The 21,496-nt window shown below is 33.4% G+C and overlaps 1 protein-coding gene across 1 annotated transcript in view; it reads right to left on the bottom strand.

The window, feature by feature from the left end:
• Positions 1 to 572: 572 nt before the first annotated feature.
• inpp5l (inositol polyphosphate-5-phosphatase L) overlaps positions 573 to 21,496 on the bottom strand; it is a 37,051-nt gene continuing 16,127 nt past the window's right edge. Inside the window, 16 exon segments of the mRNA XM_048209217.1 lie at positions 573 to 2,537; positions 5,992 to 6,051; positions 6,167 to 6,235; positions 6,455 to 6,566; positions 7,825 to 7,898; positions 8,000 to 8,074; positions 9,548 to 9,643; positions 9,732 to 9,816; positions 10,110 to 10,188; positions 10,191 to 10,228; positions 10,537 to 10,589; positions 11,362 to 11,465; positions 12,888 to 12,951; positions 17,224 to 17,311; positions 17,641 to 17,741; positions 19,472 to 19,513. Of these exon segments, the coding sequence (XP_048065174.1) occupies positions 6,010 to 6,051; positions 6,167 to 6,235; positions 6,455 to 6,566; positions 7,825 to 7,898; positions 8,000 to 8,074; positions 9,548 to 9,643; positions 9,732 to 9,816; positions 10,110 to 10,188; positions 10,191 to 10,228; positions 10,537 to 10,589; positions 11,362 to 11,465; positions 12,888 to 12,951; positions 17,224 to 17,311; positions 17,641 to 17,741; positions 19,472 to 19,513 (1,122 nt within the window). The 3' untranslated portion in view covers positions 573 to 2,537; positions 5,992 to 6,009.

Below are 21,496 nucleotides of genomic sequence, written 5' to 3'. Positions count from 1 at the left end.
ATTTTACATCTGTTACAACAGATCTACCAAACACAAGGTCTGTCAAAAGTCATAAAATGGAAAGGAGAAAAAAAGGAAAAAACAATATGAGGAAATAACATAATATTTGGCACGGTATCAAGCATCGTGTACATCTTCAATCACTTAAGAGAGTTTTCTCCTCATGCAATGTTTAGACTGTTTAAAAGGATAGTTCACCCAGAAATAAAATGCTGTCATCATTTACTTTTAAGTGGTTCTAAACCTGTATGATTTTCTTTGTTCTGTTGAACACAAAAGAAGATACTTTGAAGAATGTTGGTAGCCAAACAAACAGTTGTTGGTCCCCATTGACTTCCATAGTATGAAAAAAAAATACTATGGAAGTCAATGGGGACAATTTAACAACATTTTTCAAAATATCTTCTTTTGTGTTCAGCAGAAGAAAGAAACTCATACAATTTAAGGGTGAGTAAATAACAGAATTTTTTATTTTTTGGTTAACTTTCCATTTAAGTAAGATTTATGCATGTGTTTACTCTGAACAACCTATAATTTCCTAATGGCAAATGTTCCTATCGACAAGTTTCCCCCTGGCCCAGCAGTCACCATTTATCTTAAACTTTTCACCATACCACTATCCATCTTCTGGATAGACACTATATAATAATATACAATATATTTTTCAATGGTTCTGGGGTGAATCCATGACAAAGTCTATTTTTTAATAAAAAAGGAAGAAGAAAAGTGAAAGTGACACAAAAAGTAGAAATAACTTAAAGGTTAACATAAAATAAGCAATGTGACTGATTTCACAATTGCTACGAAAGAAAAATCCCTTTTATTACTGACTATGAATGCTCACATCACTGCAAAGTAAAATACTTCCCCAAAACGAGTGCAAACATGAATGGCTACATACACGTGTAACTTAGCATGCTAATAACAGTGCACATAAATCTCAAGAGACTGTAGTGTTTGTATTTATCTGTAAAATCTCAAATGCTAAACGACATCGATGCCGTACCTACAGCGACTCCGTGGCCTCCTATTGAACCACGGTTTGAAGCGATGCCCCCGAGAACAGTAAATTATGTTGACCATACCATGAATCAACTTCAACAAGTCCATTATTGACAGGTGGGCTGTACGATTTAACCCTCACACGTAAATTATGCGTGGGGGTGTTCAAATTAAATTGATTTAATCAATAAATTCAGATTTGGTTCTGTCATATCTGGATATAATCGCGTGTAGAGATTGTTTGTTTGATTTTTGAAATGAGGAACATGTTGCTGGGACATTTAAAGGGATATTTTACTATAAAAGTGTGTCAACTTCAATCTTGCATATTGTCGGTTTTTGATTATTAATACATTTCTGAGCATCAGTTACGTAGCCCTACGTATTTACAATTTAAAGTCATTACATAAAACAACGCATAAAGTAATTTGCCACACAGAATCTTACTATATAAAACGTGGTCATTACGACAAGCTTTAAACAGATTTAACGCTGGACCAACACCAATAAAAACTATGAAGAGCTGTTAAAACTTTATGAAATAATACCCAAGATCCAACGCAATTAAAGAACAAACAGATCTCCGAATGCTACGCTCCACATTAGCATTCAGCATTGCACTAGTGCTCTAATTAAAAGTCTGGGGGCTTCCAGGCCAGGGCACTCTGGTTGGGATTTCCATAATTCACAAGTGCTAATGGCTTTATAACTCGTCCCTTGCTGTCCTGTACATATTCTATTGATCCGCAAGTCTGACTAACAACCCCGCAGAGACAATGACTGAAGCTGAAGACACGCTGACGGCCGTAAATGCTGAGGTGAGTGTAAATGCAAAAATAGAAGATTATGAATCCATACTCGCACATGCAGAAGTATAAGAACTGAAAAGCAACTAGCTGAAAGCTACAGTGTCAGCCCACGCTTACTCGACGCACATGCACACAGATGATGAATGTCAATGCAAAGAGATTCCGGAGTGAAACGGCAACCAAAGCTTGTGCGTCGCAGCAGCTTGCGTTTGGGTGTGATATTTTCAGCATACTTGTACTTGTATTCACATCCTTACAAAGAGTAAAAGCAAACAAATGGAGTTGTAATTTTAAAAACATGCCATTGTAATTCGCATGAGTTTACATACTCTATGCAAAGTCTTAAGCTTAGTTGTTTGTAAAAAGTCAGGAGTTGATAGCTTTGAGAACTGCCTTTGTGTTCTTTCTCTTGGTCCGTCTTGATTTCGTCCTATTTTTCTTTGTTCAGACATTTCTGAAGTCACGCTGAACATACCTGAAGTCTTTGTTAAATGTGCATCATGATGAAAGTAAAACTAAGAGAACATAGCTTTCAGAAAATGAACAGTTCCTGTCCTTTACATTGTGTGCCCACTTGAGTTTGCCAGGAGATTTCAGAGGTCCTGTAGGGGTTTCTCATTGTCTTGGTGTGTGAGAGTGAGTGTGTACTTGTTGTAGAGCCCTGGCATGATCAGAAGAGATGACCACAGATTAACCTCTAGGTACACGTCAACAACACAGGAAGTCCTGATAAAGAGAGAGAAAGAGTGTTTATCAACTAGACAAAATTACTTATGAAAACATATTAATCTTGCACATGACAACTTTGTGACTTATTTTTTTGGTTTATGGGTATTTGACATGAAATATTTTTGGAATTACTAAAGTAAAAGGATTTTAAAAAATCATGAAAAAATAAATGGTGACCATTTTCTTGTCCTAAGACATACATTTACCATTATATATTGAAATTATTTTTAACCTCCAATCTTTATATTGATAAAACCACTCTATATTTTTGGTTCATTTAATGGAAACATGTTATTAGTGTAGGAAAAGTGTAAACAGTGCAAATAGAAGGAATGAAATTGGGTTTATGAATGGGTTGAAATGGGTTTATGAATGTATAATAATTAAACAAAAAATGTTGTATATTGAAATGTATAATATTGCTGAGAAGTTAGTTTTAAAGGGGATGTCATTTTGTCTTTTTAAACATTGTATTATACTGTATTTAATTCCATTTTATTTTGATCCATTTTAAATAAAACTGTTCTTTTAACTTATTCATTTGTTCTTAAATCATTTAAAATGGCCTTTTATAATGTTTGTACTTTTTTTAATTCTCTCTCCTTATTATGCCAATGTAAAGCACTTTGAATAATCAGTGAGTATGAAATATATGGTATCACAATTTGTGCACAGTTTTGTATTGCTTGGTATTGGCTGGTATTGACATTGACTTGTGTACAGTACTGTACTGAATATGCAAAAATGTTTGGTAACACTTAAGTTTAGGATCCAATTCTCACTATTAACTAGTTGCTTATTAGCATGCATATTACTAGGATATGGCTTTTTATTAGTACTTATAAAGCATATATTAATGCCTTATTCTGCATGACATTATTCTATCCCTTAAAGGGTTAGTTCACCCAAAAATGAAAATTCTGTCATTTATTACTCACCCTCATGTCGTTCCACACCCGTAAGACCTTCGTTAATCTTCGAAACACAAATTAAGATATTTTTGTTAAAATCCGATGGCTCCGTGAGGCCTGCATAGGGAGCAATTTCATTTCCTTTAAATCAGTTCATGTGAGTACATTGGTTCAATATTTATATTTTAAAGCGACGATAATATTTTTGGTGTGCCAAAAAAAAAAAAATAATAATAACGACTTATATTGTGATGGCCGATTTCAAAACACTGCTTCAGGAAGCTTCGGAGCGTTATGAATCAACGTATCGAATGATTCATGATTCCGATTGCGTGTCAAACAGCCAAACAGCTGAAATCACATGACTTTGGCGCTCCGAACCGCTGATTCAACACGCTGATTCATTATGCTCCGATTTTTCCTGAAGCAGTGTTTTGAAATCGGCCATCACCATATAAGTTGTTATTTTGCTTTTTTTGGCGCACCAAAAATATTCTCCTCGCTTTATAATATTAATATTGAACCACTGTACTCACATGAACTGATTTAGGTGTGTTTTTAGTACCTTTATGGATCTTGACAGAAGAAGTGTCATTGCTCCCTATGCAGGCCTCAAGAAGCCATCAGATTTCAACTAAAATATCTTAATTTGTGTTCTGAAGATTAACGAAGGTCTTACGGGTGTGGAACGGCATGAGGGTGAGTAATAAATGACAGAATTTTCATTTTTGGGTGAACTAACCCTTTAATACTGCCTATACCTAAACTTAACAACCACCGTACTAATTATTAATAAGCAGTAATTAGGAGTTTATTGAGGCAAAAGTCATAGTTAAAAGTTAGTTAACAAGTGAGAATTGGACCCTAATCTAAAGTGTGACCAAATGTTTATAGCAATATCTTTGTTTCTGCCCATTTAACTTAGTATCTGTCATTTCTACATTCAAAGTGGTCCAAATAGTGTAACTATTTGGCAGCAAATAAACATTTAAAGTTTTCGCAGACTGAAATATTTTACAATGTATATTGTATTGTCTTACACATAATATTAAACAGTAAAATAATAATAATATTAAAAAAGTGCATAATCTGCTTTAGACCCCAATTCTTTGATTTAAGAACCAATACTTAAATTCATAATTTAAGTCTATTTGCAGACTAAATGATATGATACAGCTGCAGTGGTAAACCCATCTAAACACTAGACAAGCGTAACCTATAGAACACACATAAAACTGGCAGCAAAACAAAATAACTGCCCTAAAAATGCCAATATGGGACAACAATGCAGAATAGATTGTGTTCTGTGTATCTGTAATTAATGAACACTGGTCCTTTTATGGTTCAGTGCGAGGAATTGCTTGCATAGGCTTAAGAGACAGAGAATCCAACAGACATAGATCAGGAGACGAGCAGCGGGACCCGTCTTCCATCATGCAGCACTGAGGTGCTTAATCTCGGCTCAGCGTCACAGTAAACGAGGGTCGAGGGGCTGCTAATGGCTTCTCAGGGAATATCAGAACAGAACTCTTGAGTGGACTGACGGACATTCTGCTAAATACGGAAATGGGAGATGTGTACTTGGGTGGTTGACAAATAACGTGGGCATTAACCTTTTTTCATCATCAAGATGTTATGCCCTCTTTGTTTTTGGGGTCTAGTAGGTTTTCATGCTTGAATATTCAAAAACATTATTTTGTGACATATTTTACATTGTTGCCGCACCTCTTTTCCCAAACTGTCAGCAATGCTTTGTTTAGTTCCGGTCTCTAAAAAGCGCAATGTGCTCTGATTGGTCGGCTGGAGCAGTGTGTTGTGATTGGTCAACCGCTTTGAGCGTGTTTTGGAAATGTCACGCACCTTACCATAACCGTGAGTTTCAACAAACTACTGACTCAACCAGTCCTTGCCCCCTTTTTTCGTATATGCCTTGGGCGGGAATTATTTAAATGAGAAATATTTGAGCTTTTGTTACCTATCAAAATCATTTTAATCTTTTTTTTTTTTTACTTTTTTTACTTTTTTACACATATAGTTGTGCGGTATGATGAATATATGTGTAAAAGTACAAACATTCCATGTTTACTCAAAGAATATTAAGACATGCATAATATAAAATGAGATGCATGATACTTATTCCAAAAATTACAACTATGCTGTTTAATATAGTTTAAATTGAAGTTCATGTCACACTGCATTTAATCCTTAACATAACAAATAAAGTTAATTCTATTGGTGCCCATTTTTTGTTCGTTTACATTTTGAGGTAATTCCTGAAGTATATATATATATATATATATATATATATATATATATATATATATATATCAAAAATAGAATTGCATGAAATGCCAATATAGTTTTATTGTATTTATTTACACAATACTGGTATATTGTATTGTCCATATTATCTGAAAATATTGGAAAAAAAACAACAACCTGAAAATCAGATTTTATGATTAGAAGCAAAATCTTTGTTGTTTCAGTTCAAGCTACAAAAGCAGCAAACACAACACAAACAAACTAATGAAATGTCTCACCCTTTGACTCTCCTAGTGTCAATGTGAAATTGTCTTCAGTGGAAAAAACAGGAAAACAGGCTGGAGACAAGACAAAAACATAACCAATAATAAGGTCAATTGTTATCATATATTCATCCATCAGTATTCGTTAAAACATTTTGATGAAGATGGGATGTTTAAGAGATCTGATCACCTTGTGGTCTCCCATGCAGATGTTGGAGCCCAGTGTGTTATAAACAACAGCACTCTCACCCTCTTCCCTCTGCAGACAACAATAAATGAACAAATTAAGCAATACAAGTCGCTGTTCTTTCAACTCAAACATGCATATTGCATATTCTATCCAATAACCAAATGATTATTGATTTAATCATATGGATGTGTATAATAACATATTCAATTATGGTGTAAATAAAATAAGTTCAAAATATGTTTTTAAAAAAATTCACTAAGATTAAAAGTTATACAAACGTAAACCTACCTGGTGAATGATGTCTCTCGCGTTGTGGGACATTAGGATGCGGTCACACCATGCCGGGCATCGTGTGTTCATGTACTGTGTAGGTTTAGTGTAGTCTTCACTGTATGGGTAACTGAAACATTAAAAACATACATGCAGAACTCAGACAAGAAAATTACACGGTTTTGAACTGTCAGTGTTCTGCAGACTTTAGTACTAACCCCAATTTAACTTATCTGTCTATATTTTGTAATTAATTCTGAACACCTTGATTAGCTTATTTGAGTGTGTTTGGTTAGAGCTAAACTAAAGAAAGGGTTAGAGCTAAAGAAAAAGATTAGGTATTTCAGATAGCTTGAATAAAGAAAGAAATGATAGCTCATTTTTACCATCTGTGTCTCAGAAGTTATTTTTCAGTATTGAAAATAGTGTGAAAGAGCTTCTTTTTTATGTGTTGTTAACCAAGGCTGCATTCATTCGATCAAAATATATTTTTAAAAAATAATTAATTCCTGGGATAGCAAAGCTGAATTTTCAGCAGCCATTACTCCAGCCTTCAGCAGTGTTGGGGTAACGCATTACAAGTAACATGGGTTACGTAATCAGATTTCAAGTAACAAGTAGAGCATTGCTTTTAAATCTACACCACATTACCGAGTTACTTTTTCAAGTAAAGTTACTTTGTTTTCCCATTTATTGATTGACAGTTCCCCTGCCTCCATATTGAAAGAAATCGAGAGTAAGTGCAGAGGCGTTGTGTGCGCTGTGTAATGATGGTTCATGATGGTTCAACAATCAAGTCCAGCCCAGGAGAGAAAAAGCCAGGTGAGAAAAAGTAACGCAAAATTAATGTAATGCATTATTTTCCATAGAAAATTAACTAAGTAATGCAATCAGCTACTTTTTTGGTGAGTAATGCAATATTGTAACAAATTACTTTTAAAAGTAACTTTCCACAATATTGTTTTTTAGTGTCACATGATCCTTCATAAATTATTCTAATATGCTGATTTAGTGCTCAAGAAACAAGCTTAACTTTTTTATGGATTATTTGATGAATAAGAAAATTTGAACTCCATTTGAAATGTAAATCTTTTCTTGCCCTATTAAATTAAAATTATTAATTTCTTCCAAAAAAAAAAAAAAAAAAAAAATCTTGGCAACCGAAACTTTTGAATGATAGTATTCAAAAGTAATGTATTTGTGTAAAAAACAAAAAATAAAAATTAATAATGAAAATATATATATTATTGGTTAATATTTTGGCCTTGCAGAAAAGAAATGTCTTTCAGAAGCAAAGCAGAGTCCGATATTATGCTTTGATTTTTACCTTTGGAACATTGTGCACTTTACATTTTCAGGTGTTTTACAATACTTTTAAAGCTGCTCACCTAGGAGGAAACCGGATATCCTCCTCTGTGATGACGTCGTGGAACGCAGCGATCTCCTTATCGTACTTCAGCAGCTGAAAGACAGAAAAATACATAAGTTCAGACTTATTCCTAGTGATATACTCTTTTGATTAAATTATAGTCAATGTTTTATTTCTTAAAACAAAGTTCAGACCTCTTTTCCGTTGTTTTCTCTGAACACAGCCTGGTGCAAGTAAGCAAATAACTTGGTCTCTATATGAAGGAGGACCTAGTGATGGAGTGGTAAAAAGAAGGACAGAAAGAAAGAATGAAATATTGAAAAGAAAGCAAAGGAACAAAACATGAGTAAATAAAAAATAAACACCAGGAAAGACAAAGAGTAAAGACAAAGGTGAAAAGAGAAGGACAGAGGTTAATGCAGGGCATAAAAAACTAGCAAAGAACGGAGAGTAACTCCAACTTTGCTGGCACAAAAAATGAAGCACGGGTCTGCAGGAGTGATCTAAATGCAAGCTCGCATTTTCAGGACTGGCAAGAAGTCAATATCAACCCTCCAAAAACCATAAATCTGGCTGGACAGTGTACTGGATATGTCTGAGCGCACACAAAAAGAAAAAATTAATCATCTCCTGGATGCAAAGTCAGAGCCTTTAACATGTTTACAAAACCTCAATAAAGCAAGTGTCACTGCAGATTTGCTGTGGCTCTGTAATTCTGCATACTTGTGAATTCAGAACAAAATCAAAGCATAAAAAATTATAATAAAAATAAGGCTGTCAATTTATCACATTAATTTAGTGCTATTAATTGTATATATATATATATATATATATATATATATATATATATATATATATATTAAAAATATTAAGAACTAATAATGGTCATAAGTCAATTAATAAAAGACATCAGTCTGGCTCATACACTACACTACCATTCAAATGTTTATGGTCGGTAAGATTTTTATATCCTCATGTATCTAAAAATATAGTAAAAACTGGGTCCCACTTTATATTAAGTGGCTTTAACTACTATGTACTTGCATCAAAAATGTACAATGTACTTATTGGGTTCATATTGAATTGAAAAACACATTTGCTGCTATTGAGGTGGGGTACGGGTAAGGTTAGGAAAAGCTTTGGTGGTATGGGTAGGTTTAAGGATGTGTTAAGGTGTAAGGGATGGGTCAACAGTGTAATTATAAATGTAATTACAGATGTAAATACATGCAGGTGTTTTTAAAAATATAATTACAATGTAAAAACATGTATGTACACAATAAGTGCATTGTATCAAATGATTAATTTAAATGTAAGTACATAGTAGTTAAGGCCACTTAATATAAAGTGGGTCCAAAAACTGTAATATTGTGAAATATTATTACAATTTAATATAACTGAATTTTCAGCAGCCGTTACTCCAGTCTTCAGTGTCACATGCTCCTTCGGAAATCATTCTAATATGCTGATTTGGTGCTAAAGAATCGTTTCTTAATATTATCATTGTTGAAAACCAACAATTAATGAAATGTGTAAATGGCCCATAAATTTACCTCAGACAGACTTTTGTAAAACCACTTTTGTAATATCTACTGAATGACTGAATCTTCATTTGTAGGTTTTTTTTCAGAAAATATTGATATATGCAAATGTTTGTGGTTAATTTGATTAAATAATCAGCATATCATACACCTAATTCAATATCTGTTTTCATCAAAACAGCTTTAAAAATAAATAATCACCTTGTGGTCATTGTCTTTCTCTTCACAAATGATTTTTTCTACCTCGTTGCTACTGTCTTTTTTTACCGTCTGGATATCAGCCGACATGGAGAGGTTCTGTACACAAACAAATACACATATTAATCTTTATATAATTTATATATGTGTGTATGTGTTCTGTGTTTAATATATCAGTCAGATCTACCTGTACTAGACTGAGTGTGTCAAGGCGGAAATTGAAATCCCCAAACAGGAAGAAGGGAAGAGGACTGTAGCTGTTATCTGCTACCCTGCAAGACAAGAAAAAGAGTTTGATACGGGACCATAAACCACATTACACTCAGACTTCTCAAACCTTTTCTGCTGAAAGACAACGTGACACAGCATTTAACTGAGATGCATTTCTGTGTGTAAGAGAAAATTGAGCTTGAAATAGTGTGATGAGTAAATTATGATGATATAGGTTACTATTATTTCTCCCCACCAATTTCATGTTGTCATTGCATCCATTGTCATTTTTATAATTTGAATTTATTAACGAACTCATGTGAATAATTCAAGTGAATATTTCCGAAGCACAAACCTGTTTATGACGTATCTGAGAGCTTTCTTGCGGTTCGCGGAATACACTGACGGACTAGCGTTGCAGGCTATGAGGTTGAGGCATCGTGAAACAGGTGAACGTTCACCAGGTCCAAACCCCTGTGCACACACACAGATAAACACAAGATATATTATATGTGACTGATGTGGGACATTAGCTGATAGGATGGAGTTCACAGGCTCCCTTCATTTATCACTCAGTCTTCAGGTTCCTGTACTCCTCTATTATACTGCTGCCATGCGTCTGCTATTAATGTGCTTCTGATGACACACTATTCCACTAACACACAGCTAACACAACGTGTTTGCTTTGAGATGAAGCCAAAAAACACACACACACACTAGACTATAAAGAAAATTATGAGGGACATCTCGAAATGTGAAGAAGAGTGTGTATGATAACATACTGGTTGTGAATGATCCATCGTGTCCTCATGTAGCCTTTTCTGGACCACTTGAACTGTAATAAAATTTACACACACATATGCATGCATATTAAAGGCATTTATATATTTTATAGACAGATATATTCTCTTTTACAGATTTTATATATTCATATATTTATAGACAGAGTATGAGTCCCAGTACTTTTTTGTACTTGCCAATAAATATATTTATAGTAATGCTGTAATTTTCAAGCAGAAAAATTATTATTTTAATGAAACATTAATAAAATATTTTAAGTTAAATCATTAAGTTAAATTTTTTGTAAATTTTATGTATAACAAAATCACATTTTTGGTCTTTGATGTCCATTTAGAGTCACACCGCACACAAAGATGAACAATATGTCATACAAAACTGTTATGTTTATTATTTAACTTTAATTTCAATTACCAGAAATGTACATTTTGCATACAACCTTGCTACTGTATGATTTTCCCCTCATTATAAAATATGTAGCAAATTGTGACAACTAAAAAATAACATAATTTGGACCATTTTTACAGCATGATGGGAAGATGAGTAAAAAATCTTATTTCACATTATTACATGGCATGAATATGTTAATCTTAAAATATTGGTGATAATTTGTTCTGCTTCCAGCATTTCTTTGTATTTCAAGGTTTATATAACAAATGCTCTATGCACTGTATGAAAACATTTAACCAGTACAAAAGTGTAAATTAAACTGGTGCATCCCTAAAATGTAGTCATTGGGACTCTGAAGTGAAGAGAAATTCACTAAAATTTTACAAAAAAAAAAAAAAAATCCCACTACACACTCTTACATCAGGCCAGAAGTTCTTGGGGAATTTCTCTTTTTCCATGGTAGCCACTCCTTCCAGGGAGCCCACGTACTTGTTATGGCCTGAGACAGCTTTAAACTCCTTCACTACAAGGAGGAGGAATAAACAAACAAGACATATTGTAAGAAAAGCATGCAAATGCAAAATCAATATACTAATGTTGGAGTTGTCGTGCCGCTGTAGGCTGTGAGAGCAGGATCTATGAGACACTGATTTGATAGGGCACCAAATTCATTGGTCCGCTCATCTTAATGGCTCTTCTATTAGTCCTCTTCTTGAGGGCTTATTCATGAGATGCTGTGACTAGAACAGATGAAGGCTAGTGAAAAAAGCTTATGAGGTTAAATCCTGTTCTGTCAGAGACACTAACCAAATGAGTCAAAGGAGAACATTTATTTCTGTTGTGTTGGTTGGAAATTTATCTCTCTAATAGCATTAAATGTCTTGTTTTGTTTTTTTGACCAGTAAGATTATGTGTGAATTTCACTGAAATCTATTAAAAATTTGTAAAAAATTGTGAATACATATTTCACATTTTGAACCATTTAACCCACTTCATTACATAATTTCCTGGAAATATTTCATCAAACAAACATTTTATTAAACATTTACAGAGATACTAATAATATACAGTATATGCGAACAAACCATTTTGAGAAGCAACACTGTTCCTCAACTGAATACTATGAATTCACCTAAATTTTGAACGTTTTTTCTTCACGTTATTCATTTACGTTATTTTCAAGGGTGATTCTCATTAGTTTTGCATGACTGTAGCTCTGTCATTTTCTGTCAGTTAATACAATGATTTTTATAAGCATAAATTAAAGGCAGTTCTGAAAATACTTAAATAAATAAATTAGAAAATATACTTTTTGTTCGTCATATTATACCATATTTTATGGTATATACCATATTTTATATATATATATATATATATATATATATATATATTTATGGTATTATACCATATTTTATATATATATATATATATATATATAATATTAAATAATATAATACATTTATTTTAAAGTACTAAAATTTACATTTTTGGGATGTCATAAAAATACTGTCACAATGCAAAAATCTTAATAGCCCTAAAAAATAATAATAATAATAATAATAATAATAATTTCCTATTACACAGCTCTCCTAAATACTGAATTCTGTTAATGCGTGGCATTCAGTGTTCAAATATTTCTGAATAAATCGCAGCTCATCCACAGGTAATAATGTATGACCAACTGACCACTCCATGACTGCTAAAATATTTTTACTCAAATATTTCCTGTCCATTTATTGATTTATTTACTAAAAAGTCATGTAATAAGCAGGATGATGCACAATCAGCTAGTCATTATCGCAAAATAAACCCACCAATAAAACATGGTGATCAGGATTATGCAATGACCTGGACCTGTTCTTGACAGGTTTCATGAAATTCAACCATAATATTTTATAGTAGCAATAAATACTTTATAGTACGTTTATCAAAATAAAGCTCTTACCATTGAAGTCATATTGTTGGATATTTTTCAGTGACTTGTGGATGAAATACATGCTTCCCAGAGCCTAAAATCAAATAAGTCAATCAGTCAAGCAAACAATCATACATGATTTCAGGTGATCTTCTGATGGAAACCCTAACAATATCCTGAGTGGATACTGGGCTAATGACCTGACAGCTTTAAGTCATGCACAAGCAGGGGTTAATGGAGATCTCCAATGTCTGAAGAGCTGCTTTGATTTTAGATGATGTTGATGATGTACTCACCTTATAATCATTAAACCCTGACTTTTAAGACTCTGTTACAGTCGATCTGACTTGCCCATAGTTTTGGCACCAATAAAACACGTAGATATGCCCATGCAATTCTCTACTCACAAACCTCACACACGCACACACTTCCCACGTCTTTTCTGACAGCACGCTGAATGAATTTAATGTACTAGCTGCTTGCTCCAGCGAGCGCACATCAATCCAGTCCCTCAGAGATCAATACGGACAGAAAATTAAAACAATCACACAGGGATTAAACACAGGGCCCTGCTGTTGGCCCAACACAAGCCCCACGGATGGCAGAGAAAAATGACCTGCCGTTGAGAGATGTTTTGACATGAAGCAAGCCACACCATAAACACACACACAGTCATGTTTTCTTCAAAATATCCATCCCAGGAGAAAGAAATAAATCTTGTGAGAGAAATTATGCTTTTTTAATATGACAGTGCTTTCTAAATGACCAGTCTTGAGAGACTGGACATTACAACAGGCACATGTGCTGCTACCCTAGTACAACAGCTCCGGCGGGTACAAGAAGTAGGGGAGAGATATGGGAAATTGGACTGGGAAATGACACAGACTAGATTAACCTTTTTTTGAGTTTGCCTGTTTAGAATTTTATTTGTTCTTTTCATTTTAATTTTTTAAAAGAAATTAAAACTTTTATTTCATCATTTACTTCATCAAAATTTACAGTAATTTATGTTACAAAAGATTTCAAACAAACGCGGTTCTTTTGAACCTTCTATTAAAGGATTAGTTCACTTTCAAATAAAATTTTCCTGATAATTTACTCACCCCCATGTCATCCAAGATGTTCATGTCTTTCTTTCTTCAGTCGAAAAGAAATTAAGGTTTTTGATTAAAACATTCCAGGATTTTTCTCCTTATAGTGGACTTCAATGGGCACCAAACGGTTGAAGGTCAAAATTAGTTTCAGTGCAGCTTCACAGGGCTTTAAACGATACCAGACGAGGAATAAGGGTCTTATCTAGCGAAACAATGTAAATTTATATACTTTATATAAACAAATGATCGCCTTCCAAGTGGTTCCACCAAAACCGCACTTTCGAATTCTTCAAAATGCGTACGCTGTATGTCCTACACCTTTCCCTATTCAACTTACGGAACGAACGCAGAGCCAGTTCTATTTTTTTCATAAGTACGGTTTTGGCTAACCACTTGGAAGGCGATCATTTGATTATATAAAGCATATACATTTACATTTTTTTTTTTAAATGTTTAGCTAGATAAGACCCTTATTCCTCGTCTGGTATCGTTTAAAGCCCTTTGAAGCTGCACTGAAACTGTAATTTTGACCTTCAACTGTTTGGGCTCCATTGAAATCCACTATATGGAGAATAATCCTGGAATGTTTTCATCAAAAACCTTCATTTCTTTTCGACTGAAGAAAGAACGACATGAACATCTTGGATGAGATGAGGGTGAGTAAATTATCAGGAAAATTTTGTTTGAAAGTGGACTAATCCTTTAAAGCATCCTGTATCACGTTTTCCACAAAATATTAACCAGCACAACTGTTTTCAGCATTGATAATAATAAGAAATGTTTCCTAAGCACCAAATCAGCATATTAGAATAATTTCTGAAGGATCATGTGACACGGAAGACTGCAGTAATGACTGCTGGAAATTCAGCTTTGCCATCACAGGCATAAATTACATTTTAAAAAATATTAAAAGAGAAAACAGTTATTTTACATAGTAATAATATTTCACAATATTACTGTTTTACTGTATTTTGAACAAATAAATGCAGCCTTGGTGAGCAAAAGGCTTCTTTGGAAAACATTAAAAATCTTACCAACCCAAACTTTTGATCAGTAGTGTATTTATTTTGTAAGCCATGAGCAAAGACCACAAACTTCAAATTACATACTACCAGATTTCAATTCTTTAGCACTTCGAGGCTAAAGAACTAAAAGCCAATATATTGTATTGCTGTAAAGTATCATACTGTTGACAAAGATTGACTGTATTTTAAATACCACTGGGGCATGGGGAAAAAATGGGTCTGTTGGATAAACAAATAACTCTGTGATGGCATAAAATAATCAAATCTTGCTAAAATTTTGCAGCTTTTTATAATGAAGGTTCTCAGTGCAGTGCATGAACTCTTAGACACACTCTCTCACATACACACACACAGCCATCAGCTGTGTTAACACCCACCTTCATTCTCATTTGTCTCACATCATCTGTATTGATTTGTAATTAGTTTTCGGAGGGTTGTGAATCATCGCTTGACTGGGAAGAGAGTGTGTGTGTAAATGCAGAGAGCGTCTGGCACACTCATCGTACAAATGGTGTTTAGATAAAAAAATCACTTTTAAGTCAATAAATTTTTATTAAACGCTGCACTGGCCTGATTGATGAAGATAGGTGTAAAGCTGCAAGTGTGCTGATCTCTCTTTAAGTGTGTGTGTGTGTGTGTGTGTGGGGATGGAGGTTCTCGTTGAAACAGGCTCATGTGATGAGCCAAATTTTTTGATTTGTGTGCATCTATGACATTTTCTATATTTGACATACATTTATAATTTGAGAACAAAAACTGAAGCAGTTGTAGCAAAGGGTCCACGTACAGAAAAACTCACCTGCATCAACAATACAAATACACACTCACTCACTCACACACGTACACATTCAGTTTATTTATCATGTTCAGATGAGAGGGGCCTAATCAATAGTTTTAATCTGGAGTTAAACGTATTGACTCGGTCTGCTGCCTGGCCACTCCCGCACATTAACCCAGTCCATCAAGGTACAGACCAAACACATTGTGTACAAACACACAGACAGCACCTCTCACCTGGGTGGGCTGAGGGTTAATACCCTGACAAACACCAGCAACTTCTCTCTTTTCACAGATTTTACTACGTTACTTCGAGAAATGAAAGGGGTGCCCCTGGGCTCTGTCTTGGGTCCGTCACTATTGTTAGACAGCAACTGACCAATAATTACTTACTTATAAGAGGGCTTTGTAATTTTGTTTAAAGATGCTATGTGTAACTTTTTTTCAAAATTCAAACATTTTCTGCTTGTTTGCAGGTTTAAGTTTGACTTTGAATTTTCGTTTTCAATACGGTCTCAGACTTTTGGACTCCACTATGTATGTTCTATTTTAAATAACTTAAAATTTAAAAATTTGCTGTAGCACTTTAAGCAGTTAAAATCAATTCAAGGGTGTTGAAATTATGAGTTCGTTTTTTTTCAGAAAACAGACCGATCCAGCTCTTGAGTTCAACTGACTGAATGATCTGGTCAGCTAACAGCTTACTGCAGGGAACAATCAGTTAAAAACTGTCTGTTCCTCACAAAAACTATTGGATGGCTTCAGGATACTTGTGATATAGTGCATAAATCATATCCACCTTATTTTGCAAAGTATAAGTAAGCTATTTTCTGTGAATGAGCAAGACTCCCAATTCATTAGCCGCTATAGGTAAGAAAAACAAAGTGCAGTAAACTGTAAAACTACAGTGTTTATGTTTACGATAATAAATTAAAATGATATCATAACAAAAAATACCATTTTGCAATATCTAGCAGTATAATGAACTGTTTTTGTACAGCTAAAATAACAAGAAGCAAATGACAACGGAAGCCTCGCACATTCAAGTTACAAAGGCCAAACCCGCTGTTACATTAAAAATGAGGTGGATAGACTACTACTATTGTGCTTTTCCCCCTTTTGCACATTGAAAGTCCTCATTCACTTACATTACAGGGAAAATAGTAAACGAGTAAATGATGACAAAATTTAAATTTTAAGTGGACAATCACTTTAAATGTGAAGCAGTGTTGTGAGTATAGATAAGAATAGCACAAGAATAACAAGAAGGTGAAAAAGGTCAGTGCTGGAAGACCAATCTTAAAATGGTTATAGAGCTCCATCTAGTGGACATACAAACCAACCACAGCACTGATGTTGCAAGAGATAGCACATTAAGTAATTGCATGACAGTTAAATGTGTTTCCCTTGAACTAAATCACTAAGGAAACAAGTGAAAATGACAGATATTGCAACAACTGTATCACTCACCGTGAAACTGTCCACAGCCTTGAAATGACTGTCTACATAGACACAGACTCTGTCAAAGTCTGCCATCTCAGAGCTGGACTCTATGGTCCTATAATCAGAAGGAAAGAAAGAATAAAAACAATAATTTTTGCATATATATCAAAAACAGAAACAATAAATCCTTTGTAATTTACTTTGTAAAAAGTACTGAAAAATAATGCTACTATCACATTATTTGGATATTTCTGGACATGCAACATTGCAGTCATATATATATATATATTTTTTAAATACATCAGAGTACCATGTAATAAATACCATGGTATATAAACATGGTAATCAGTGGTCTGGTACAATCTGATACTGACACTGTACAATTATACTGCCACAGTACTTTTTAATAAGGTGACTAATTTACACAATTTGCCACATTCTCACCAGAAAAAGTTCTCTGCATGGCCCATATTCACCATATAGTCCTTTCCACCAACTTCCTGAAAGTGCAGGGCGACGAAGCGTGGCTTGTACATGTGGACCGTCTAAGATGATAACATTTGCATTAGACATACAATTCATTCACTAGTGTGTTGCATCACTGAATTCATTAAAGGGATCAAATCATGAGATTAATATAATAACATGGATTTTTTTTTAAATAAAAAAAAAAACATACTGTAGCTACTGTACTCTATCTTCTCCGATCATGTAGGCTAGATCAACTCCTAACCCCAGAAGGACTAACCATTGTGTAACAACATTATGCTGTTCATGTCAGTCTAATCTTGGTTTGTGTGGCACATTTTTAAAGAAACATATACAGTACAGTTCAAAAGTTTGGAACCACTAAGATTTTTAATGTTTTTAAAAGAAGTTTCGTCTGCTCACCAAGGCTACATTTATTTAATTAAAAATACAGTAAAAAACAGTAATATTGTGAAATATTATTACAATTTAAAATAACAATTTAAATATATTTGACAAAGTAATTTATTCCTGTGATGGCAAAGCTGAATTTTCAGCATCATTACTCCAGTCTTCAGTGTCACATGATCCTTCAGAAATCATTCTAATATGCTGATCTGCTGCTCAATAAACATTTAATGTGTACAATTGTACAAAATATTTGCGTACAATATTTTTTTTCAGGATTATTTGATGAATAGAAAGTTCAAAAGAACAGTGTTTATCTGAAATCTAATCTTTTGTAACATTATAAATGTCTTTACTGCCACTTTTGATTGATTTAATGCATCCTTGCTGAATAAAAGTATTCATTTCTTTAATTTCTTTTCAAAAAAATAAAAATAAAAATTCTTACTGACCCCAAACTTTTGAACAGTAGTGTATAATGCTACAGAAGCTTTGTATTTCAGATAAATGCTGTTCTTTTGAACTTTCTATTCATCAAGGAATCCTGAAAAAAAAAGTACACAACTGTTTTCAACATTGAAAATAATCATAAATGTTTATTGAGCAGCAAATCAGCATATTAGAATGATTTCTGAAGGATCATGTGACACTGAAGACTGGAGTAACGATGCTGAAAATTCAGCTTTACATCACAGGAATAAATTACTTTGTCAAATATATTTAAATAGTACACAGTTATTTTAAATTGTAATAATATTTCACAATATTACTGTTTTTTACTGTATTTTTAATTAAATAAATGTAGCCTTGGTGAGCAGACGAAACTTCTTTTAAAAACATTAAAAATCTTAGTGGTTCCAAACTTTTGGACTGTACTGTATATAAATATATTGTTTTGAGCCAAGTGTATTTTAAATGCAACTTCCAAAAAAACTTGATTGCAATTCTTTGATAATTATGCTGTACAAATAATGTTACCAGGCAAAAAGCAGATGCAAACAATTCAAGTGTAAGGTAACAGATTTTGTATGCATTAGATGCAGAGATTTTCAAGCAGGAAAATCATTAAATCTGTGATTCAGCTTCCTTTTGCTCACAACATGACAACAGCCGATAACATAACATTTTATGGTGTACCAAAGACAGGTTGTATAAATGAGACAAACACCTTTAGGTTTACAGTGCCCGTTTAACAGAGTAAAGTTCACTCTGCAAAGGTGTGCGTGTGTTTATAGCAGGTTTGAACAGATGGAGAGCTCTGACAAAGAAATGTCAGTGTGACTATTAGAACAGTAAAGAGCATGTTAAAAAAGCTTGTGTTTAGTTTTTCTACTACGCTACATTGAGCAGCATCAGATGTGTGTGTTTGAATGAGACACGTGAAAGGCGTCAAACTCACCGTGAAGAACTCTCGCAGCCAGTCTCCTTCAATCTCACCCACCTGAGGAAAACAACCAGATTTCCCTGTTAGAGCACTTTTATAATACTGTAATAACATGGTCAGGTAATAACCTCTGCTTTAAGTTTTGAATTTCATTGTGGATTACATTTACTGGGTAATGGATCTCATTTCAATTCAGAGCATTTAAATAGCTGAGATTGTTTGAGTGCTTTGATTGTGTCATTAAAGGCAATTCTGCCACTGAAGGTCTTTATCAAACCATTTAGAGGCATTTTGAATATGTCCAGTAATAACAAATGCTATTTTAGTTCTCTAGACAAACAGACAAAGAGATAGACTAGAGGTGTGTTTTGCACTTTGCACATTTACTTTGTATTTTGCAGCTGATTTTTAATTGATAATAAAACAATAAAGCAGCTGTATAGCAATATATATCATAAAGAGTCTGAATGTTGTCACCCATACATGGGGTGAAAGTACATTACATCTCTCCCATTAGATTATCAAGTCACTTTTACTCCTTTACCAAACTGGACAAGAATAAATGCATACAATAACAAATATATTACAAAGATGATTGTATATGCAGTCAACATATGCTGCCGACAGAACAGATGTCTAACTCCATCCTAAAACTCAAAGAATGAAACTATTGTGTGTTTTAGAAAGCAAACACAAAGATTATGAACAAAGTAAAACATTAACATTAAAAAACTGCATGAATAATTTAATAACTGAGGACAAAAACCATTTAAAAGTGAGCGTGTGCATTGTGGAAAATGTTCAAATGTTTGTTAAACGGTTATATGAAACACTGGCTTTGAGAAGCAGGTTTCATACATGCTTAAGTCTGATACTTTAGATATCAATCTATGAAAAGTAAAGGTACTGTTTCTGAAACAATATCATAATATGTCGCACACTACACTGCGTTTCAAATTATTATGCAAGTGACATATCAGTAAGATTTCAGTAGAATAAACATTCAGATTTTAGTTTTTTTCTAAGAAAATGTTTGTTTGTTTATTTATCCATGTCTTTTTAGATAACTGGTAGAGGCGTGGTCAGGAGAAAAACTTCATAATTTAAGTGCATTTAACTTAAATTTATTAACACATTCAAATTACATCCACAAATTTGTAGAATATACTTTTATTTTATAAGTAATGCAATCAAACTTAAATATTTTAAGTATATTGTAATTTTATGTTTAAGTAAATATAAAATCCGGGCTAAGAGTGTACCTGTTTGCTGCTCAACACTGGCTTTTTTTATAGCTGCCCTTTTAATACAATTAATTTTTTTGACAGGAACTCTCATTAATAAGCCTTTATCTGACCGAGTTCTGCTGTGCTCTAAATCACTCACAAATTTTATGATAATTCGATAGTCTCCATTGAGTTTTCACACAATATTAGTTGTTTTCATGCCTTTTGCACAACCATTTCATGCTTTTCATCTTCAGAAAGATCTTTCTTCCTCTTCATATTGCATGAGAACTGTGACTTGCTTAATAATGTGGAACAACCTCCAAAGTAGGGTTTCCATAGACCTGGCAAATTATTTTGTCTGAGATTGATACCAGTTATCTAAAAAGACATGGATAAATAAACAAACATTTTCTTAGAAAAACTAAAATCTGAATGTTTATTCCACTGAAATCTTACTGATATGTCACTTGCATAATAATTTAGCATGTAATTATAAAGTGGAAGAGATTAGCTTGAATTATAAAAACATATCGACCTGTTTGAGATGCTCAAACAAACAGAGCAAATGTTTTGATAAGGCACAGTGTTTTTTCAGGGAAATTAACCTATACGAATGGTCTTGAGACAGGAGAAAGTATACAAAAAAATTAAACACTTTAGCGTTAACTATACTTAAAATAATTAGTTGTGCTTTTACTCATTTTATTTTATTCATTCAGACTGTGGTCTATTTCAAAATAACTATTAGATAATGTCTTTTAGAAGAAATGAGAGAAATGCGTTTTCATAAAGACATTTAAAAGGGTGGTTC

This window comes from Megalobrama amblycephala, linkage group LG12 (genome assembly GCF_018812025.1).
Source record: "Megalobrama amblycephala isolate DHTTF-2021 linkage group LG12, ASM1881202v1, whole genome shotgun sequence".
NCBI classification, from domain to species: Eukaryota; Metazoa; Chordata; class Actinopteri; order Cypriniformes; family Xenocyprididae; genus Megalobrama; species Megalobrama amblycephala.
The sequence above is the reverse complement of the archived record's forward strand: the minus strand, read 5'-3'. Positions and strand labels throughout refer to the sequence as shown.